Source organism: Capra hircus, chromosome 29, assembly GCF_001704415.2.
Source record: "Capra hircus breed San Clemente chromosome 29, ASM170441v1, whole genome shotgun sequence".
NCBI lineage: Eukaryota > Metazoa > Chordata > Mammalia > Artiodactyla > Bovidae > Capra > Capra hircus.
Genome location: NC_030836.1, coordinates 6952892 through 6977612, shown reverse-complemented (window position 1 = coordinate 6977612; position 24721 = coordinate 6952892). Strand labels below are relative to the sequence as shown.

Here is a 24721-nt window from a genome sequence, read left to right as displayed (position 1 = left end):
CTTTCTTTGGAATTGGAATGAAAACTGACCTTTTCCAGTGCTGTGGCCACTGCTGAGTTTTCCAAATTTGCTGGCATATTGAGTGCAGGACTTTCACAGCATCATCTTTCAGGATTTGAAATAGCTCAACTGGAATTCCATCACCTCCACTAGCTTTGTTCATAGTGCCCACTTGACTTCACATTCCAGGATGTCTGGCTCTAGATGAGTGATCACACCATCGTGATTATCCAGGTCGTGAAGATCTTTTTTGTACAGTTCTTCTGTGTATTCTTGCCACCTCTTCTTAATATCTTCTGCTTCTGTTAGGTCCAGACCATTTCTGTCCTTTATGGAGCCCATCTTTGCATGAAATGTTTCCTCAGTATCTCTAATTTTCTTGAAGAGATCTCTAGTCTTTCCCATTCTGTTCTTCTCCTCTATTTCTTTGCATTGATCACTGAAGAAGGCTTTCTTATCTCTTCTTGCTACTGTTTGGAACTCTGCATTCACATGCTTATATATTTCCTTTTCTCCTTTGCTTTTCACTTCTCTTCTTTTCACAGCTATTTGTAAGGCCTCCCCAGACAGCCATTTTGCTTTTTTTCATTTCTTTGCCATGGGGATGGTCTTCATCCCTGTCTTAGCATAGGACAATACTATCTAAAATAGAAATGTGACTTAGGCAAGGTAAGTTAAATTTTCATTATGCTATGCTTCTACATCTGGTATGTTGACAACAGATCTGGTCACTACATTAATGAAAGGAAAAAGGCATATGGACAGACTAGAGAATAACCAGGTAGGGAAACCAGAATGGTAAAGGTTCTTGAAACCATTTCACATCGTCTATAGGCAGGATTTTAACAAAGAGAAGTCTTACAAAAGAGTGAAAAAATATTTTTGTGCCAAGGATTTGTAGCCAGCCAAATACATAAGTTGGAGAAGGCAATGGCAACCCACTCCAGTACTCTTGCCTGGAAAATCCCATGGATGGAGGAACCTGGTAGGCTGCAGTCCATGAGGTTGCTAAGGGTTGGACACAACTGAGCAACTTCACTTTCATTTTTCACTTTCATGCATCGGAGAAGGAAATGGCAACCCACTCCAGTGTTCTTGCCTGGAGAATCCCAGGGACGGGGGAGCCTGGTGGTCTGCCGTCTATGGGGTCGCACAGGGTCAGACACAACTGACTTAGCAGCAGCAAATACATAAGTAGATGCTGGGAGCATTCTAAATTTTAAAGGACTATACAAATGTTAAATATCATTATTTTGAATATTCTTGGCAAATAACAAAAGCAGACTTTTGATTTATGTGATCAATGTAATTTACAAGGTTTCTAAATATTTTGGTCCTTTCAAGATCTAAAACAAATTTGCATAATTACTCTTAAAGTTAGATTTAAATATCTCCAGCCAGCCAAAAACCTAGCAGAAGGCATGCTTCAGTCATATCCTAGACACCTCTGACCTGTGTTAGAACTATCAGCAACTTAAAAGAAAGCGCACAGAGGCTGGCAGAGAGGGAGACCATCACTTAGTCATCTTACTTGTCTTCTTTGATTTTCAGACCCACCACCTAGCAGAGACACAGTGAATAAATCTAATTGTTGGTGATTTAGAAAGAGAAAGAGAGAGCACCAGTGCTGTGCAATCTGGTTCTGCTTTTTGTTTTTCTCTTGTCCAACATCTTCCCACTGTCTTACTGAGAGGAGTAGCACAGGAAACCCAGGCTACCTAAATGTAACCGTGTTGTGCACCGAGAAGAGTCCACTGTTTTCCAATCTTAGCTCTTCTGTGAAATACACAGTTCCTCTACCCCTGCCTCTCTCGGTGGCCTCACTTTCTTGTCAAAATGTTGGGTGTACCCAGAGATCAGGCCTTGGTCCGCTTATCACGGCCTAGATGTTTCTCTTGAACTCCAGAATCATATACAACTACATACTTGACAGGTCCTCTTAGATGTCTCCTAGATTTTAACATACGCAACACTGAGTCCTTATAGCTTTCCCTAAGGCCCATCCACATCTCAGGACCCCCAGCTCAGACAGTGGCAACTTGACTTCTCCAGTTGCTCAGAACAAAATCTGTGGAGCCATCCCCAAACGTCCTCTTTCTCTCATAACCTTCATCCAAATCATCAGTTAATCCTGTCTGCTGTATGTTCAAAAATACATGTCGGCACTTCCTTGGCGATCCAGTGGTTAAGACTTCAAAGTTCCACTGCAGGGGGCATGGGTTTGATCCCTGGTTAGGGAACTAAGTTCCTGCATGTGTGGCCAAAAAGTTAAAAGATAAAAATTTTTAAAGCATATAGAGTTTGATTATTTTTCAGAATTTTTCTTCCCTAGATACACAATAGAGTCCTAGCTGATTTCCTGCTTCCAACCTTTCCTACTATAATCCAAGCTCAACATAACCACCAGAACAACTGTCTAAATCAAATCATAGCACTGATCAAAGCAGATGTCTTCTCATCTCACTGAGAGCAAAACTCAAAGTTGTCATAATGCTTTAAAGACTGGACACATCGCCTCTTACTTCATCTCTGTCATCCTAGCAAAGCCCAGCTACCAGTTCCAGAGGCACCTCTGCCCATGCTAAACCCTCTTCCATGATCATTCCCCTCCCGGGAATCTAAACGACTCGATGCTGGCCCTCTTCCAAACCTTCAATTAAAAAAAAAAAAATACCTGAGTGAAACCTTCCCTAGTTACCTGTCTAAAACTGCTTTCCTCTCTGAATCCCCAAGCATACATGTGACTCAAGCTCTAGGCTCCTTTCCTATACAAACGAACCCCCTAGCACTTTGTTCTACAGGACAGACTTATTTATCTTTTAATTACCTGCAACCACACTACAATGCAGGCTCTCAGAAGACAAGGACTTGATCTGTTTCGCCCAGGCATAATCCCACAGTCTAACACAGTGTCTGTCACGTGGAGGAGAAGTACTCAGATTCTCTAAAGAATGAAGAAAGGAAACCATAAAATAAGGAGTTAGATGACAAGAAGATTTTGAAGTACTCTCCAAATCTAATTTTTCCTGGGTTTCCATGCAATGGTAGAAGACAAAATGAGGTGAGAATGGGGGTCCGAGTATGGGTTTCTATTACCGTGGTAACACAAGGCCTCTTGAGACTTCGATAATTTAAATTTACTGCACATGTCTGTCCTTCTTTACAAAAATCTGCAACATGGAACTACATTTATAACCACATGAAACAGACAATGATACTTCTCTTTCCCAGAAACTCTTCCTTTTCAAAGGGACGCGTCCTGGGAGACCTGCCACAATGAGCCCGTTGAGGCAGCATGTAAAAACAGGATTTACATACAATGTTTCAGAAACACACTGTACAAGCACTGCCAGGCACCCACTGCAGCCACCCCTCTCTTTCATTTTGGGAGCCCCAAAATGAAAGCTAAATGACTTGCCTCACGATTCCCAAAGATCATGCTTACATTAGAGAATTCAAAGTGACCTAAGAATTAGAAAGGGTCTCGACAGAATTTCCTTCCCTTGCAGCAACCTGTGACAGGCAAATTTATTCCCAAAAGATGGCTCCACTTCATTTAGTTCAAGGACGTGGATTTACTGCTCTGGATCTTTCTGTCCGTGGCTTTGCTACATTATTCCAGGAACAATCTCATCCCTTCAGGTCACCCGTGGACACCCCTGGCTAACCTCATCCTTGAGCAGCACTCCCGCTTGTTGGCTCAGCGAGCAGGCTGACTGGGGAGCAGCTGCCGTTGCTTCCCGCTTCTGCCTAATGGACTATTGATCCCCGCCTCCATCCCCTGTCCCAGCAGGTTCTCCCAAGGAATCGATACCTCACTAGTCAGCGAAGCAGAGATGAAACAAGGCCGTGGGAGGGCAATGCTGCCGCTCACAAACCTAAGGGTCCTCCAAGGAAGGCAACAAGACACACTGAAGGAGGGAAAGGACCACACAACGGGGAGGGACCACACAACGGGGAGAGCCCACACAACGGGGAGAGACCACACAACAGGGAAAGGACCACACAACGGGGAAAGGACCACACAACGGGGAGAGACCACACAACGGGGAGAGACCACACAACAGGGAAAGGACCACACAACGGGGAAAGGACCACACAACGGGGAGAGACCACACAACGGGGAAAGGACCACACAACGGGGAGAGACCACACAACGGGGAAAGAACCACACAACGGGGAAAGGACCACACAACGGGGAGAGACCACACAACGGGGAAAGGACCACACAACGGGGAAAGGACCACACAACGGGGAGAGACCACACAACGGGGAGAGACCACACAACGGGGAAAGAACCACACAACGGGGAAAGGACCACACAACGGGGAGAGACCACACAACGGGGAGAGACCACACAACGGGGAAAGGACCACACAACGGGGAGAGACCACACAACGGGGAGAGACCACACAACGGGGAAAGGACCACACAACGGGGAGAGACCACACAACGGGGAGAGACCACACAACGGGGAAAGGACCACACAACGGGGAGAGACCACACAACGGGGAGAGACCACACAACGGGGAGAGACCACACAACGGGGAGAGACCACACAACGGGGAAAGGACCACACAACGGGGAAAGGCCCACACAACGGGGAAAGGCCCACACAACGGGGAAAGGACCACACAACGGGGAGAGACCACACAACGGGGAAAGGACCACACAACGGGGAAAGGCCCACACAACGGGGAAAGGACCACACAACGGGGAAAGGACCACACCACGGGGAAAGGACCACACAACGGGGAAAGGACCACACAACGGGGAAAGGCCCACACAACGGGGAAAGGACCACACAACGGGGAGAGACCACACAACGGGGAAAGAACCACACAACGGGGAAAGGACCACACAACGGGGAGAGACCACACAACGGGGAAAGGACCACACAACGGGGAAAGGACCACACAACGGGGAAAGGCCCACACAACGGGGAAAGGACCACACAACGGGGAGAGACCACACAACGGGGAAAGGACCACACAACGGGGAAAGGACCACACAACGGGGAGGGACCACACAACGGGGAAAGGACCACACAACGGGGAAAGGACCACACAACGGGGAAAGGACCACACAACGGGGAAAGGCCCACACAACGGGGAAAGGACCACACAACGGGGAGAGACCACACAACGGGGAAAGGACCACACAACGGGGAAAGGCCCACACAACGGGGAAAGGACCACACAACGGGGAAAGGACCACACCACGGGGAAAGGACCACACAACGGGGAAAGGACCACACAACGGGGAGAAACCACACAACAGGGAAAGGACCACACAACGGGGAAAGGACCACACAACGGGGAAAGGACCACACCACGGGGAAAGGACCACACAACGGGGAGAGACCAAAGCAACACTGAAGAAAAGCAGGGAGACACACGGAGGAGGGAAGCAAACATGTCTCCGCCACAAACCCCTCATGAAACAAGGAAGCAACCCTTCCAGAAGTGTCTGACAATGGTGTGGAGAGAGGAGACAGGGCCTTTGCCCACGCTTTTAGGAGTAGAAAGGAGGGAAAGAAAGCACCAGGTAGACCCAGAATCAACCAGACCTAGCTTAAATCCTAGCTCTGCTACTCTTCTGGGTGAGTGTCTTAAATCCTGCTGGACTTTAGTTCCCACACTTCTCTGTTGTTCTTTACCTTTTTTCTTCTACCGGAGTGAAGCTGATTAACAATGTTGCGATAGTTCCAAGTGTATGGCAAAGTGATTCAGGTATACATGCGTACATGCATCTATTCTTTCTTAAATTCTTTACCCACTTAGGTTGTTACATAATATCAAGAGTCCCCTGAGCTATACAGTAAGATCTTGTTGGTTATCCATTTTTGATTATAAAAGCTTATTTTTAGTCCGGAAGAGTAAAAAATAGGAAATTTTAAATTCTTCCCAAAGCTTGCCATTTTTAAAAGTTTAATGTGCAGTATAACTTTCCAGATTTTCTAAGTATATATAGATTTCTATTTTTACATAGAAGAATTCACAGGGAACAGACTAATTTTTAATCTGCTTTTTTTTACTTGACAATATATTGAGGATATAGCAGTGTGCCCATATCAACCCCAAACTCCCTAGCTACCCCTTCCCTGCCCTTCTCCCCTGGCCATCATAAGTTCATTCTCTAAGTCTAAGAGTCTGTTTTATAAATAAGTTCATTGGTATCATTTCTTTTTAGATTCTGCCTATAGGGGATGTCATACTATTATTTTTAATAGTAAGTCTCCATGGTCTTATTGACAATTTTCTGATGGCTGATAAAGCTAGGTAACTGCAGTAGTGATACATTCTTACTTAGATATTTTAGGGTAAAGATAATATTTGTCTTTGTCTTGACTTACTCCACTTAGCATGATGATGGCTAGGTCTATCTATGTTGCTGCAAATGGGATTTCATTATTTTTATGACTAATATTCCATTGTGTATATAAACACCACATCTTTATCCATTCATCTGTCAGTGGACACTTTAGGTTGCTTCCATGTCTTGGCTATTGTAAATAGTGTAACGTTGTAAATCAAGTATATTTCAACAGCAAAAATTTTTTTAAAAGATGAGAAACTCTCCTTGCTTTTTGAAACACCCAGGCATTTCTAAAGGTGGCTTCCTTATGCCCCTCTGCACAGACGTGTTAAAAAGAAGCTCCTCCCAGCAGTCTCCTTGGATCTTCCTTTGGGGACTCTCTTATCCTTGCTAACTCAGAACAAATATCAAGTAAGCTGCCTCATTTGCAGGTAGAGGTAACACCTTTTCCTCCAAGTGCTCTCACAGCCCTGTAGAGTCCGCTAGTATTTATGGAACTTCCTACTATATTGTAATTATTCATTTGTATGATTTTTCTTCCAGGAGACTGAGAACGTCTTAATGGGAAGAAACTGTATCCTTCATCACCAGGGCCTCAGTGCCTAGAAAAGTGCCTGGATATACAACAGGTCTTCAAGGAATATATCAGAAATGAATGAAGCAGTGAGTGAGCAAGTGTAAAACAGCTTGTGCATATCAAAATCACCAAAGGACTGTTTTCCAAAAATATACATCCTCTGCCCCTCTGGATATTTCTGAGATTAGGGCCAAGGCACTTGCAGTGTATCTCAGCAAGCTCCTCGGGTATTCCTGATGTTCAGGAATCACATCAATGGAGAGAGTTCTAGACTAGATCTGTTGTCTAGGCTTCGTTTCTTCAATGAAAATGGCTGAAAAACCTCTCTGCAACTCTGTTTATTAGTTAAAAAATAAAAGACAAATACAATAGTGTGTGTGGCTCAAATGACAATAGCTGAAACCAGTGAGAGGTACATGAGAATATCAATGAGGAGGAAACTTCTCGATGCTGGTTCTGGGGTATGAAGAAGGAATATGCTGGCTAATAGCATCCACAGGCTGATGGTAGATTCTTGGGCAGTGTTAGTGGAATCACCAAGCTAAAAACTCTGCAGTTGCTAGTTTGGGCCCAAGGCATTAGGGGGGACGGTCTCCCTCGGCTCCAGTTTTCATCTCTACCCCCCGCTTCACGCTGTGGGATGCTGCAACCTCCCTGCTGTGCAGTGTCTAGGGAGCTTTCTGGATGAAAGGAGTTACATAACGTGGTATGCTCCTGGGAAATACAGCAGTGAATTAATTTTTCTGCTTCTTCTTCACAGTTCTCTAAGGACAGAAATACCCCCAAACAGGCAGAAGAAAGAATAATACAGAAAAAAGAATCTTCTGAATAAGTGCTTGAAAAGCACTGCAGCAAAAAAATTCTGTTTCAGCCAATAAACAGACCAAATAATCACTGACCAAGTGATCAATGTTCACTTGGAAGGGTAAACAGGAGGATTTCAAAGTGCAATGCAGGAGCCATGTCCATAGAGAAAGCAGTGTAACATAATGTGGTAAGAGATAGGACAGAGTACCTGACAGTCAGTGGCAGATGATGCTTGAGCTGAGTCCTGAAGGGAGAGTGGAGGACAGGTGAATTAACTGTAGGAAGCGTGTTCCAGGAAGCAGGAATTCCAAAATGTGAACAGGTGACTTGGTGCAGGTTAATATCACTAGGGGATAAACAGGCAGGAAGTAGCCAGGGATAGACTCAGAGAGGCAGAGACGAGCATCACTATGGGTTTTTGGTGTTGGTTTTTTTTTTTTTTTTTTTTTGCTCAGGAATTTGGGCTTTCTGAAGGATAAGTAACCTGGTTACTTATGGGAGTATGGATCTTATTCTATGGGAGTATGGATCAAATGTTCGGGTGGATGTGAGGTCTCCCACGAAGATGATCTAATTTGCAGAAGAGCTAATAAATTCCGTTTCCAGCATGCTGGATTTGAAGAGTCGTAGAGGTGGGATCTAAGCAGAGATCCAGAGGGACCTGGAAGTCTGAGGTTTGGAAGGAAGCCATGCTGGAGGTAGAAATGCAGGAAGAATGCTGATTCCAGAAGCCAAGTCCGGTATCTAATCTTTCTTTGAGTCTGGGAATGGCAGCCATGGTTTACTGCTGAAAATCAGAGACCAAATAGGACATATCTGTCATGGTCTGCCCCCATGGTCTGCAACATTTTCATTCCCAAAGGCACTGGATTCTACTTGCTTTTCCCATCCTCCTTCACCTACACTTTTCCATACCCCTCACCTCTGCTGCAGATTAAGTTCCAGACAGCACAGAACCTCAGGAATATCCTTCCTCCTGGAAATCCTGAAAGATAGGCCTTTTTCCTTTAAAAGATTTTTACAGAAATCATTATGATGGACAGATAGGATACGATTTTTAAAAGCGAAAACATGGAAATCTTATAAAGATGTCAGATTTTCCCTGCCTCGGATTTTGGCGCCCTGTCTTGGCACCAGGAAGCCCACCGAGTTGTTCTGAACTCTTCTACTGCCCTTTAGAACAGAGCTGATACGTCCTTCCGTCAGTCTCCACTCTTCCTAATTAAGCGCATCATCTGCCAGCTTCCAGGTCCTGCTTCCACACCATGAAGGAGGGCAACACACTCCCGGGGGCAACATCTCTCAGTACACGCAGAGATCCTCAAAGGGGATGGGTGGACAGTAACGAACCATCGACAGAAGGGTTGTGCAAAAATCCGAGGAGAGGGTTTTGTTTGACAAGGCTCCTTGTTCCCTTTCTGGGTCTGATATTCTACGCCAACATAAAATTCTTGCCCCAGCTGAATAGAACTTTTTCTCCAGGAGTCCCCTAATCCTAACACATTTTTCTAAAGATATAATTGGAAAGGAATTGAGCAATTGAAGGTGCCACAGGCTGCTTCTAGAACAAGCATCTGTGACTCAGTGGGCAGGATTGCCTGGGAAGCCTCTGAAACTGGGAGCAATTTGTGTACATATGTGTATTTTTTTAAGAGAGAGACCAGCCATTTATTGCATACTAATCTTCCAGGCATTTTGTACTTACTATCATTGATTCTTATGACAGCTCCATTTTTCATATGAGAAATAGAGGCTCAGCATGATTAAGTGTTTGGCCCAAAACCACATACCTTTGGGTCCAAGGTGAGAGCCTGACCCCCATCTACATGGCCTCCATGCCCACACTCACCATACTCTGCCTTAGTGCCTCTCTGTGCTTCTCAGAGTCTTTTCCCAGGTTCAAAAATCCACAGTGATCCTACAGCCTGGATCCAACAGAGGAAAAGGTGGATTTTCTGGGCTCAGAGAGACATGGTCTCTCAGAGACTCGTAGCCTGCCTCAGCCCTGTAGGCAACACCCATCATCCGGAAGGAGGGCTGAGCCACCCAGGGTGAGCTGGCCCAGCAGAGGGCCACCGCCCAGCGGCAGACACGTAGGCGGCAGAGACGACGGAGTCCCTTAAGGAAACATCTGTAGAGGCTGTACGGTGTGGGTAGGAAGAGAACAATGATGTGGAAAGTCTGGAACTACCTAAGGCAAAGACCAGAGAAGGATATCTGAAGCAGAAGCAGCTGCATGAAAAAGCATGGAGATGAATACTAGAAATACTAAAATTCAGATATTAAAGTAGTAGGTGGGTGGCAAACAGAGAAAGCAAAACTCCGCCATGAGTCAGACTATGTCCTTTAGCATCAGCCCCTCAGGCAGAGAATCCTTAAAAGGCTACAGAAGCCTCAACAGTTTCTTTTTTTAAATTTTATTATATCTTTATTTATAAATTTATCTTTGTCATTGTAAAAGCAACATAATCACACTAAAAGATGAAAACTAGAAACATGAAAACAAGATCACCCACAATCCCACAATCTAACAACTGTTACCACTGGGCAAGAATTATAACTTTTTTCATATAATGGCATACCTGGTAAACAGACAAAACTCAAAAGTCCACCCTACTTGATTTTCCTTAAGAGAAAACTGCCAATCAACAGGGACTTGTATTCAATTAGTACCTTTTCCTTAGAGGATTTAGAAAATTCCAATATAAAGCATGATCTAAAGGGTTTCTCAGGCTCAGGACTATTGAAATTTGGGGCCAAATCATTCTTTTGGGAAGTGTGTTTGAGGGTGTGTACTGTACACTGTAGGATGTCTGTAAGACACGATGGGAAACCCAAATGAACTTTTTGGCCAATGCTATATTTATTGATCAATCCCAGTCTCTAGCCAACCAAGTATCAGTTGCTCCATAAACAGTTACTATATAATAAGGCTAGACTGGAAAAGGCTATAAGATAGTGCAGGGTGGTGGCTGGGTGTACAAATAGCACATCTGGCTTGAAATCCCAACTTTACAACCTACCAACTGTGAGATCTTCAGCAAGTCATTTATGTTCTCCAATTTAAACTTTAATCCCTTCATCCATAAAACAAGAATAATAAAAGGACTTACAAGAATCTTTTAAGGATGAGCTACTGCATGTAAAGCCACAAGCACAAAAGAGAAGCAGTTGCTGTAAGACATAATGAGTAGAGGGTCAGATCAGATGATAAATAGTTCAGGCTTTGAAAGCCACAAGGCTGCTGTTGCAACTACTCAGCTCTGCAGTTGTAGTAGGAAAGCAGCCACAGATAACATGTGCGCCAATGAGCATGGCTGCGCTCTGCTAACCCTTCATTTACTATAGAGGGGCAGCCACATTTGGCCCGCAGGTCATAGCCGCTGACCTCTGCTTTCAGATGTCTAAATTTGAATCAAGGAGAACACTCTACAGAAGGTTCTTGAACTGGACTCTGAAAACATCAGAGTGATTCCTTGGATAGGCTGAATTTTTCGCATCTTGCTGTATAGCCTGCCTCAAGCCAGGTCTGGAGTCTATGACAGCTGTCCAGGCATGAGACAGAAAGGACCTGCACTGTGGGCGACACGAACGCGATCCCTGCAGGAGAGGGTGGCAAACGCTGCCACTGTGGGCGATACGAACGCAATCCCTGCAGGAGAGGGTGGCAAGCGCTGCTCCTCGCCTCCCGCTCACCCAGCTGCGGTAATAACCTCCGAGGGTCTGTCTGTATTTTCCTACAATGGCTTAGTCATAGCTGGAGCCCATCAGTTCAGTTCAGTTCAGTCGCTCAGTCGTGTCCAACTCTTTGCGACCCCATGAATCGCAGCACGCCAGACCTCCCTGTCCATCACCAACTCCCGGAGTTCACCCAAACTTATGTCCATTGAGTCGGTGATGCCATCCAACCATCTCATCCTCTGTCGTCCCCTTCTCCTCCTGCCCCCAATCCCTCCCAGCATCAGGGTCTTTTCCAATGAATCAACTCTTTGCATCAGGTGGCCAAAGTATTAGAGTTTCAGCTTCAGCATCAGTCCTTCCAGTGAACGCCAGGACTAATCTCCTTTGCAGTCCGAGGGACTCTCAAAAGTCTTCTACAACACCAGAGTTCAAAAGCATCAATTCTTCGGTGCTCAGCTTTCTTCACAGTCCAACTCTCACATCCATACATGATCACTGGAAAAACCATAGCCTTGACTAGATGGACCTTTGTTGGCAAAGTAATGTCTCTGCTTTTGAATATGCTGTCTAGGTTGGTCATAACTTTCCTTTCAAGGAGTAAGCATCTTTTAATTTCATGGCTGCAATCACCATCTGCAGTGATTTTGGAGCCCAGAAAAATAAAGTCAGCCACTGTTTCCACTGTTTCCCCATCTATTTGCCATGAAGTGATGGGACCAGATGCCATGATCTTAGTTTTCTGAATGTTGAGCTTTAAGCCAACTTTTTCACTCTCCTCTTTCACTTTCAAGAGGCTTTTTAGTTCCTCTTCACTTTCTGCCTTAAGGGTGGTGTCATCTGCATATCTGAGGATATTGATATTTCTCCCGGCAATCTTGATTCCAGCTTGTGCTTCTTCCCATATTACCTAGCAAATAATTAGCATAGACCTAGAAAACCTCTGGAGAATTAATTAGCTAAAGTTAAAAATTAAAATATTATTCTTAATTTATACTGACTCCTAAACAGATGAGTTGCTTGAATTTGAGACTCATACTTAAGCTACTCTCAGTCTCAAGCAATGATTCCATTTTTCATGCAGGGCATTAAGAATCTGTCAGAAATGATTCAAATAGTTGTACTACAGACTAGTGGTCACTGTATGAATTGATCATGACTCTTAAGCATTGCCACCATTTCCTGTAAATGATACCTTCTAACTTTGCTCTGGTTTTGGATTTTCAGATTGGGCCTGCCCTTTTATGTTCCTAAGTACAACCAGCTTTAAGCAGATTGGTTAAAAATGCCAGGTTAGACAAGCTGTACCCCAACCGAGTCAGGGGAGCCACAGCCACAGCTCCAAATAAAGTCTTTGGAGACAGATGCCTAAAATGTGGCATATCCACTTCCCATAGGGAATTCTGACATTTTAAGAACAGGAACCTAAAAGCACGCTCTGAGCCCAGGAAAGGTTTAATACACATTGTTCACAGCACAGACTTAAATAGTCATTCGATATAAATTGTGTTGAATCAATGAATGCACCAGTGACTATTAAGAATTTTTTCATGGATTGACATTTAAAATTTGGGAGTAGGCCAGAGATGGCTTACTACTCGATTGAAAAATAAAAGGATTTTTTAAGAATAATGTCCTATACTCAATTCATTAAAAAATGAATTAGAATAACCATCTACCCATACCCAAGCTCAACAATGCATTTCCGGTTTGTATAAATGAACTTGTATTTCTAATTACATATTTTCTAAAAGCCTATAAAAATAAATGATGTGTGATCCTACCCTTCAAGCAGTTTCTAGAAAACGAGCCACTTAACTGCTGCTTATTTCAGCTTTCAGAGCAATTTAAAAATAAAATACAGGGCTTTCCCTGGCAGTCCAGTGGTTATGAGCCCAATGCAGGAGGTGAGGCTTTGATCCCTGGTCAAGGAGCTAAGATTCCACACGACTCAAGGTCAGAAACCCAAAAGGCAAAACAGAAGCAATTTTGTAACAAATTCAGAAAAGTTTTAAAAAAATAGGACGAAATACAGAAAACACTCCCTGTACAAGAGAATTCTAGGCCAGCATTTCCTCACTGTTGTTGCTCAGCCTTGTCTGACTCTGCGACCGCATGGACCACAGCACGCTAGGCTCCACCATCCCCCACTATCTCCCGGAGTTTGCTCAGATCCATGTCCGTTGAGTCGGTGATGCTATCCAACCACCTCATTCTCTGCTGCCCTCTTCTCCTTTTGCCTTCAGTCTTTCCCTTTCACAGCATTTCCTTAAAGTGTTCAATTAGTTTGTTAGTGTTCTATGTGGCCAAAAATAATTTACAAATTATCTGATGCCTGAGAGAGTGTCCTTTTGGAGGAGATAATACAAAAAAAATACCACTACAGTGTGGCACACTATCGTTTTAGAAATCCACACTAACTAGAGACATATCTTGATTTTGAGATCTTAATATAGGAAGGAACAAAAAGTGTCTGTTAGAATCAAAGAAGTAAGGTAATAACTGTATAGCTTTAGGGAAATTGCCTAGGTCTCATCTCAATGTTTTTTTTTAATTGTAATAACATTAATACTTACTCTATAGGCTCATGCCAGGATTGAATGAGTTCATACACATAAAAATTTCTACACAAAGTTAACATTCAGCAAACAGGAAGAACCTAGACATTGTTATTACTAGAGATTCAGCATGTGCATAAGATATCAAAGGCCTGAAAATTCCAACAGCAAAGGGGACAGTGAAGTTGGTTTTCTCAAATCCATTTGATCACATATATTAATTTGAATTTTCAGTCATAAGACTCAGAAGCCAATGCTAGCTAAACATGAAATCATTTATTCAAGGCATGTTAGATTGCTCGCAGAATTACTTAGTAGGCTACAGAAACAGTAGTCTAGAAAAACCGGATTTAGCCTAAGCTTCCAGAAACTCATATCCCATATAGAACAAGTGTGATGAGAACACTGCTACCAGCCACCACTGAACACTAGGTCCTGTAATCTGCAAAGCTCTGAGGAACTCAACTTGAATGCAGTTGTTCCTGGGACTGGATCTTGATTCTGCATCCAGCATAGGACTCAGCAAACCACACTCTCTCCCAAGAATGGAAGTCTGTTCTGCCACCACCTTCCCCAGAGGGGGCAAAAAAACGGGTTCTGCATTGCACCTTCATCCTCTAGTGGCTCACTTATGAATCAGTCTGTAGGTGGAATCTAGGTCATATGTCTGTTCTCTAGCTGCAAAGAAAGCAAAAGAAGAAAGTTTTATGGGCTCTCCCTGGGGAAGTGAGCCTTCCCTGGCGAGAAGCTCCCTAAAGATAACAAATGTGTTTTCAACAGTTACTGGAAACCCAAAATGCATGACAAATAGGTGTTTCGCTGCACCATGAAACCCCTATTTGTTGTTCAGCTGCTAAGTTGTGTCCGACTTTTTGTGACCCCATGACCTGCAGAATGCCATGCTTCCCTTCACCATTACCCAGAGTTTGCTCAAACGCATGTCCATCGGGTTTGTGATGCCATTCAACCAGCTCATCCTCTGTTGCCCCCTTCTCCTCCTACCTTCAATCTTTCCCAATATCAGGGTCTTTTCCAATAAGCAGGCTCTTTGCATCAGGTGGCCAAAGTATTGGAGTTTCAGCTTTAGCATCAGTCCTTCCAAAGAACACCCAGGGCTGATCTCCTTTAGAATGGACTGGTTGGACTCTCAAGAGTCTTCTCCTCCCTCTAAAAGCTACTAATGTCTTATAGAGAATACTGCTGGGTATATTCCTTCCCTTAGCAGGCCACACATCAACATCTTGCTTTTTAGTTGTAGGGAAGAGACTAAAATTCAACAGAGTTTAATGTCAGAAAGTTTCTTCTAGGGTACCCATTGATCTTAGAATATTCTGAGATCGAGGGTGGGCCTAAAGGTCACCATAAATAGGATAGAAACAGACAAGGAAATCTGCCAGAAGTAGAGCATGCCGTGGAGGCTGCATGGACAGAAGACACTGCAGTTCTTTCTGAGATTGTTCTTGTGGCCACTCGGGTAGATCGCACCCGCCCCATTATTTCCCATCTACATTGAAAATGCAATTTTCCTGGTGTCCTGCTTCTGAACACAACCTCACGGGAACCACCAGAGCATAAAAGTAAGATGGAGCAGCCTGGGAAGGACTGAGATTTAGAAACAGACCCTTCTTCTGAGTGCAGCTTTTGTGAGCATCAGAGCCAGCTACAGATGATGACACCCACATGGGCAGGTGGGCTGTGGGAACAAGCAATTGAGACAAGGTGGGATGTGTGTGCGGTGAGATCAGACATAAAACATCCAGGGACCCCTGGGTCGCTTAATCTCATAGGAACTCTGAAAGGTAATTGGATCCGGCCATAGCGTGAATCCAAAGGAAGTCGCTTCGGAGATTCAGGCAGAAAGCATCAAGAAGGCGCCAGGTAAATGGAGCAGGAGGTCAGGGGGCTCCATCAGCCATTGATATGGGCACAAAAGATAGGCTTCTCAGTCTTGGGAATGCTCTAGCAAGAGCAGGCCAGGGCCCTCATTCTAAATAGACAAATCTACCAAATCCTTGGAGAAGGAAATGGCAATCCACTCCAGTACTATTGCCTGGAAAATCCCATGGACAGAGGAGCCTGGTAGGCTACAGTCCATGGGGTCGCAAAGAGTCAGCCACGACTGAGCGACTTCACGTTCACGTTCACCAAAGCATATTATAAATACCAGGCTTGGACACAAAAATGCATAAGAGCCATTATTAGAGATAAGGTATGATGTGGACAGTGCGATGCATCAGAGCTCCTGACCTACAGGTTGACCAATTAAATTAAATTACAGACCAGAAACGGAGGTGTTAAAAATAATTGTCCTAGGATCCTAGGCATAAATCAGAAATGTCCCAGAAAATGGGACATATGCTCACCCCAGTTATATGCTACCTGGCTGTAGTGAACCCCCAGGCAGAATTCAACTAAACATGGCTAAGAAAAGAAGATAATGCACAGGTTGAAAACTAAAGAAAACCTGACTTAGGAGACGGCTTTTCTTTTCCTTCCTTTGCTTTTGGTATTTGAAGAGATGATGCGAAAAACCAAAGATGCTAGCAAACCATTTACTTTTAATTTTTTTTTTCCCTCTCTTAATTCACAGCCAGAGGGTACCATGCTTATTCCAGCAATAGCACACGGCCTGAAAATTCTTGCAGAAAGTTTCTTGAGAAGATTAAAGAGCAAGAGGTCAAATTTACTTTGGCAGTGGGGTCAGCAGCAGAAAGGAGGCTTGTCTAAAGAACAAGCTCCTCTAACATCCTGCTAGTTTCAGCTTCGGGCATGGCCAAACTGCTGATGATACCCACAGGATCTGTGCAAGAGGCGGCCGGGAGAACAAAGCCAGAGGCTGTGGACGTTAGCTCATTAGAAGTTTTGGAAACACTAAAAAAAAGAAAATCAGATGTTTATCACCAGACTGATAATGATGTGACCCAAGAGGACTCAAGTTGTCAGGAGAGACACTTTTCTAAGACAAAGATCTTTATGGGAAATGTTCCCCCGTCCCAAAGGTAATCAAAGAATGAATTGGCGGCTGCCTCCAAATGCTGCCATCTTAGCTTCAGGCAGACAGTCTGAGCTGGGCCTCTGTTTTGTAAATGCTGAAATGCTATCCTCAGAAAGGAAGCAGAGCTTTATCAGAGATCTTAAAAATATAAAGACTTTGGGAACAATTTGACTAATCAAGGATGCAGTATTGCTCCTGCTGCAGGATTGTTCCTGCACACCTCGGTGTCCACTTTGAAAACCAGCCCGGCTCTGGGAAACCATTTTCATTATTTGGACATCCGGAAGGACAATTTCAACAGCAGTGTGCTTGGAGGGGAGAGAGGTGTAGGCTCTGCCTTCTACAGTGAGGCCTTGTACCCTCTTGGTCATATTAGCCGTTCAATGCCCTTTAGCCTTGGGAAACTCCCTCCGCCCTCGCTCTGTACAAAGCTTCTCTTCAAAGTTTACACTTTCGGGGATTTGGAGGATTAGAAATCCAGCATTGAAGTGCATGTGGGTCAGCCAGGCCTTAAGTTAATTAACATCGTGCCCTTAAGTAGAGTTTGACACTGCAGTCATTGTGCAAGGAATGTCAGCGTGAAGCGAAAGAAAGCCCTTGTCCCGCAAGACATTTCAGCCCTCCCCGCAGATTCACAGGCCTCTTCCTTCCTTTTCTCTAATTTTTCTGTTGGTACTTATTGGCTGTCCGATATATATTGGATATATCCATATATTTTTACTTAGGTTTTGTTGTTATTGTTATACATGAAGTCAGGATCCTGTTTCATAAATTTCTCTGTTCCCAGTGCCTGGTATATAACAGGCATTCCATAACATTTGCTGAATGAGAGAATGATGGATCCAAATATATCCTTATATGAGTCATTCCATATAGATTGCCCTCCAGGTGTATGGTAATTAATTGAGAAAAGGAGTTCTCCAAAACTCTGGTCTTTCACCCCTGTGCCTAGAGGCTTCTGGGCTGGAGACTCTTGGGGAAGAAAGGAATTTGAAGGAATATTCAAGGATCTGTGGAATGAAGTTGAGTATGGGGCTAAGGAATGGGTAAATGGATGCATTCACCCACATTTTGGATTTTTTTTAAAAGCCAGACTAACACCCAATAACCAGACTATTAAAAATGTCCTATTTCTGGGACTTCCCTGGCGGTCCAGCAGTTAAGACTCTGTCTCCAGTGCATGTGGCACAGGTTCGATCCCTGGTCAGGGAACCGAGATTCCACCGCCACTTGGTGTGGGGGATGGTGGGCGGGGGGGGGCGGGGGGGGGGGGTGAGTAATGTTTCTTCAATGTCCATCACTTAATCACATTCGCGAGCACTACTTGGCTTATGTATCTTTACAACAGTAAATTCTTGGAACAAACAAACAGACAAGGTTCAATGGGAGCCAGGAAATAGAAAACAGGTACAGTGTCCCAAATCTAAGGGAAAAATCCTCAAAAATAATAAGGAAGACAAAGGGTTTTAAAAGGAAAAAGGGGGAAGCACGTACAAGCATGCTGAGGCCTCAAGAAGGAAAACAAGGAACCAAGAAGTAAAACTTTCTAAACATAAGGCCAGCTTAGAGGCAGCACTGGGAGAGGGCGGGCACTGAGACCCGCCCCCAAAGCCTGAACTAAGAGGTCAGATAAGAGGCAGCGCCGCCTCGTCCTCCCGCTCCGGCGCCTCCCACCCCGAGCAGTTCAGTCTTCCTGCTCAAGTTTTCACTGTAGTGATGGTTTCACATCAGGTTTTTCTCTGTAATCTCTACAGCCATTACTTTAGCTCAAGGCCGTGTCGTTTTCTCATAAGAATGCAGTAACTACCATGTCGATCTGTCTTTCCAGAGTCCCCAAGGACAAATCTGACCACTCTACCGTCTGGTACAAGACCCTTCAGAAGCTCCTCCTCAGCCTGTTTCCTAGTGGCTCAGACGGTAAAGCGTCTGCCTGCCATGCGGGAGACCTGGGTTCAATCCCTGGGTCAGGAAGATCCCTGGAGAAAAAAGAGGCAACCCACTCCAGTATTCTTGCCGGGAAAACCCCATGGACAGACGAACCTGGTGGGTTACAGTCCATGGGGTCGCAAAGAGTTGGACACAATTGAGTGACTTCACTTTCTTTCTTTAAGCCTATTTAAATGATGTCCTTTCAAGCTGTAGTTCCAAACCATGGGCTCAAAGGTTCACAGCAAGGCCTAGGTGTTAATTTCCCTCAGTGCAGAGACAATGCCTATCTTACTCAAAGATGAATCCCAAACAATTAGCACAGTGCCTGTGCTCCACAAATATACAATATGTGTATTCCACAAATAAATAAGCAGAAAAATTGTGATTTACAACTATGCAGAATGCAATCTTAGTAATATAAAACATACATATATATATATGCACATAGAGAATATCAGAAAAACATTAAACCATTTACTTTTAATTTATGATTTTTAAAATTTTTTTCAAAATCTATGATGAAGCTACTTTTCTCTCTGATACTGACACAGAGACAAAGGGAGCAGAGTAAAAGTTGTGCCCCTGATACGTTAGATAACAGCGTGGGGCACAGAGGGGAGTGTCAGCCTCTCACCAGCTCACACTGGATTCTGCGTCTTCCAGCCCTGACTCTGCCCGCACTTCCTGCTACTCGCTGCCACCAGGAGGGTGAGCAGTGCCAAGCCGCACTATGTTCCTTACAGGCGTATTTGCCATCCACTCACTCTTTGCCCACTATTCCAACATTCCCAATGTGCTTGTTCTGTGCTTTGGCCATCTTTTCATTTCTAGGGCAAAACACAGTTCCTGATACACAGTGAAACATATCAAGTGTTGATGGAGTCAACTAATACTTGAGTAAAGCACTGACACTGAAGGTGAAGCCTGTTTCTTTCATTGACTAAAATCATCCTTACCTACCAGGGCTATTGTGAGGCCTAAATGAGAAAACACACAAACATCCCACTGACATATCATAAGCACTCCATACAAGAACAGTTATTGAATACTGTCAGTGTGATCACATATAGGTTGCTTTGCTGCCTTAGCCACAAACACCTTAAATTGTGGGTCACAGCTGAACCCATCCCCTTGAAATGAGAAAGAGCTTAAAGCAGTTTGAGAACTACAAATCGCTAAACAAACATATACTATCATTATGGTAATAATGATGATGATTATATGCCATTTTCTTTGTGAATCCTGCCTACAATAAGTTTATCCTTTAAGGTCGCATTACCTTTGCCGATGTTTCAAACCATCCCACGAAACCATGCTCCTTGCAGAACTGGTCCATCTTGAGGCCGTTGTTCAGGAGCACATCCTTCCCCTGGTCACATTTGTTGGCCAACAAAACCACTGAAACTGGTTTGCCGTTAGGGAGACTTAACTTTGAGTCCAAGTCGTTCTTCCACTTTGTCACTGCTTCAAATGTAGCTGGCCTGGTGACATCGAAGACAATAAATGCACCCATAGCTTCTCGGTAATAGACCCGTGTCATGTTTCCAAATCTTTCTTGACCTATCACCAAAAAGAAACAAAAATCAAAAATTCATTTCTGTTGTAAACTGAATCATATATTGGACCCTAACAAGGCTTCCAGAATGAGCAGATCACTCCGTAAAGTGTTTCATTGCTTATCTATAAAGAAAATGCACTAAATACACAACCAGGATACTCTTGTTTAGGGTTTTTTTTTTTAATCCCAAGGGGATTCATTCATGCGATAAGTAATTATTGAAATATCCTTGGGCCATGTAACACTCCAGGACTGTGCTAACACAGTATACCCCTGGCACATATGCCTACCTTGGTCTAATTAAAATGAAACAAAATTTAAAATTCAGTTCCTCAATCACATTGCTAGTGTTCAATAACCATATGTGGTTGTGGCTACAGTATTAGACATCCCAATAGAGAACATTTTCATTATCATAGGATGCTCTGTTGGACAGTACCGTCCTAAATATTTGGAATACAATGATTAAAACATGAAAATACCTCCCATCATGGAGTTTACATTTTAGTGGGACAATTAGTACTAATTAGATTAGCATGTTACAAAGGCATCCGCAGTCAACTCCTATTAAGGATAATAGGACATTCACTAACCATCAGAAATATGATTTCCATAAATAATCATGAAGGTACGACTAATATTCCCATTTTAAAGTGAGACCAAGAGAGGCTAAGTAACTTCTTCAAATTATATAGATGCAAGCTTAAGAAGTTATAATCCAAAGTTGAGCTTTTTGAATCCAAAGCTCATAGTCATTTACCAACAATGAATACCCTCAGTTACTAAACCATAGTCTTGTACTATCTCTCCCCTGGGTTCATGTACCAGGAGTGTCCCATTCAACTCAACTGAACAGAACACGTTTATCCATCGATGCCAGTTTCTGAGCTACATGCTAGGAATACGACAGTGAACCAGATGACCTATACCCTTAACTAGTCTGCAATCTATCTGATAAGGAAAGCCTTCCGACATATAAATACATTGTTGTTGTGAAAGTGGCTCAGTCATGTCCGACTCTTTGCGATCCCATGGATTATACAGTCCATGGAATTTTCCAGGCCAGAATACTGGAGTGGGTAGCCTTTCCCTTCTCCAGGGGATCTTCCCAGTGAACCCAGGTCTCCCACATTGCAGGTAGATTCTTTACCAGCTGAGCCACAAGGGAAGCCCATAAATACATAAATAAATAAATGGATTGGTCTTATTTAGACCAATCAGGTAGAATCAGTTTTGTTCTGATTCTTCATTTTCTAAATGAATATTAGCAAGTTTCTTAAACACAATAAGTTTAGCCTTCCTCATCTGCAAAACAGAAGTAATAATATGTACCTCACAGGGCTGCTACATGGATGAAAAGAACTGATGTATGTAAAGCACCCAGCAGTCCCTTGCAACTAGCTGGTACTTGAGCTTTCCCTCCCTTTCTCCAGCATGTTAAAAATTATAAAAGACAGTATGACAAAGGTAGTGAAATCAGAGTTCTAGACCAGAGTTTATGAAAGAACATTACAGGAATTTGAGCTGATCAACAAATATGGAAAAAACCCTATTGCTTGTAACTCTGTCCACAAGTAATTGCTGAAGATGGGAGATACTGAAGACTGGGTTTATGTTTTCTGAACCCCAAACTCCAGAAGTGTATGACCAGGCAGAGTTATTTTATTGTGACTTGGGAACTTCTTCGTGTTCAGAGTTTTATAAAGTTTCAGAAATTAAAACAAAGTCAAGTGTGTATTGAATAAGCCAACTTCTCTTTTTAAAAAAAGTGCTGAAACTGGCACATATCTGTAGGTCAATATACCTCTAAGGACACTTAACATTTGCGTTCAAGGTTTTGTGACGGTGAGTTTTAATTCAAGCTACCGAATTCTTTCGTAGGTCATGTTCACACTGCCATTAGTACTGCGGATTGTAAGAGGAACTGATCCATAAGCACTTAATGAAAACACATGAAGGTCAAGGCTTCCTCACCTAGTGTGTGAGCCTGTGTCCTCAAGCACGTATCCCTGGAAAGAAGAGCACTTTGTCAGAGCCACATGACCGTCCTAAAATATCCCTTACTTGGGTTATACCAGCATTTAAAAAAAACTCCCCACAGTCATCTAGTCAATGAAAGAGAGTGGTATAACACTCCTCATATGACCCAAAGCCCACAGATGAACTTTCATTTTTCCGAAATGAGTTCTAAATTTCTTTTATTTCCGTTTTTTGTTGTTTTAGATCCTTATGCATACAGAGATTTCCTTTGATACTGATCAGGGTGGCCATGACATTTCAGGAAGACGGGGGGAAAAAGGCCCTCTGTGATCATTCGGAACTCTGAAGGCCTCTGGGCTTTTTCAGGATGTCTTATGATCCCTTTCAGAGAAATAATCAGATGAAGGGCAAAGTCATGGGTTATTCAATAATCTGCTTGTCCGGGGTTTTCATAGTACAATAAGGCAGCCTTTAAGATGAAAGATTTTACATTTCAAATATATGGCAAAGTGTCTATACAGACAAAAAAAAAAAAAAAAATACTACACAGACGGTGTGGACTCCCACCTCTGTAGGGATTGTGTGTGTGTGTGTGTGAGTTTGGGAGGGTATGTGTGTCAGATCAGAAACCAGAAGAAAAAGGTTTGTTTCTAGAAAGAAAAGACCTTTGTATATGGAGGTCACTGGGCCAGGAGACTTGGCAAGTTTGTATTTTTGGCATTCCAGCAAGAGGTCACATTCAGACCAAGGGCTTTCCAGCACTCATTCCGTCGCGCCTTTGTCAGCTGACAGCCCTCTCTGCTGTTTCTTAAGAAAAGAATGAGGACCATGTGATGCTTAGTGAGTGCCTGCATGTGGGCCCAGTAGAGACCTGATGAATCCATCACAGGTGATCTGCTTTTTAAACAAAGACTATAATGCAAAAAACTGCCACGGGGGTCAAATCACACATTTGACCCACATTTATTGAATAGACAGTATGGTCCAGGTTCTGTGCTTTGTGCTGCAGATACAGAATTTTTGTCCTCAAGGAACTTCTAAACCAAGAAATGCCATACTAGAGGCCCAGACTGAAAATGAGTTGGTTCTCCACGTAGGTCCCCATTACTTGTCGAACCTAAACACACACTCCATAGCCATGTAGACGTGGCTCGTGATTCAGTTTTCAGTCTAAAGGGGTGTTAGATGATGAAGCAGTCAGCCGAGTCACAAAGGTCAGTACAGTGGCTGTGGCAATAGTCTGGATGACCTCCCACAGAAGTCACTAAGTCGAAGGGTCAGAAGATGGCAGGTGGGGGTGGGGCAGGGGCGGCGGGGAGGCTTCATTTTAATCCCTTGTTACCTGTGCAGCCTTATACAACTATATTTCCCTCCCTGAGACTCAGTTTTCTCATCTGTAAAATGCATTTGTTCTGGCCAATCTCAAAGTCCGCTTGCTGTTTTCATGCCTAGAGAATCCCAGGGATGGGGGAGCCTGGTGGCCTGCCATCTATGGGGTCACACAGAGTCAGACATGGCTGAAGTGACTTAGCAGCAGCAGCAGCAGCAGCTCTATGTTGGGCTTCCAAGGCGGTGCTAGGGGTAAAGAACCTGCCTGCCAATGCAGGAGACTTCAGAGATGCGGGTTCGATCCCTGGGTCAGGAAGATCCCCTGGAGGAAGGCACGGCAATCCACTCCAGTATTCTTGCCTGGAGAGTCCCGTGGACAGAGGAGCCTGGCAGCTAGAGTCCCTGGGATCACACAGAGTCAGATATGACTGAAGAGGCTTAGCACACATGCACAAAGCCCCATGATGACACCATGAAATCAAGACCTGGTTCTCTCTTCCAACGGCCCACAGTGGCCCGTTTGCTGTCATGGATTCAGCTAAAAACATACACCAGCAACACTGCTATAGTGTATATTTAATAATATTTTTCACTTGGTAATTATTTAATATTATTATCTAAATGCTTTCAACATAACCAAGCAGTGAATCTGCTGCTGCTGCTGCTAAGTTGCTTCAGTTGTGTCCGACTCTGTGTGGTCCCGGAGATGGCAGCCCACCATGCTCCCCTATGCCTGTGAATCTTCTAGACAGGTATAAAAACAAGAGGATTTTCTAATAACCAACTAGCTGTGTGACCTCAAATGGGTCACTTCATCATTCAGAGTCTCAGTTACCTCAATGGTTAAAACAAGGAACTGAATTACACACCTACATTAAGTTCATTATCGCCTCTGGCCAACCCCCTTTGATCAGCCTCCCCCATATGAAGACATCCAGTTATCCGCCTCCCCCTCTTCCTGTGTTCCCTGTGCTGGTTCCCAGAAACACCAT

At 43.8% G+C, this 24721-nt stretch overlaps 1 protein-coding gene across 1 annotated transcript in view; it reads right to left on the bottom strand.

Annotated features, from left to right (window-relative positions):
• Nucleotides 1–24721, bottom strand: part of RAB38 (RAB38, member RAS oncogene family) — a 66582-nt gene that overhangs the window by 20724 nt on the left and 21137 nt on the right. Inside the window, exon 2 of the mRNA XM_005699431.3 lies at nt 20142–20422. Coding sequence (XP_005699488.1) covers nt 20142–20422 — 281 coding nt within the window. The remainder of the gene's footprint in view (nt 1–20141; nt 20423–24721) is intronic.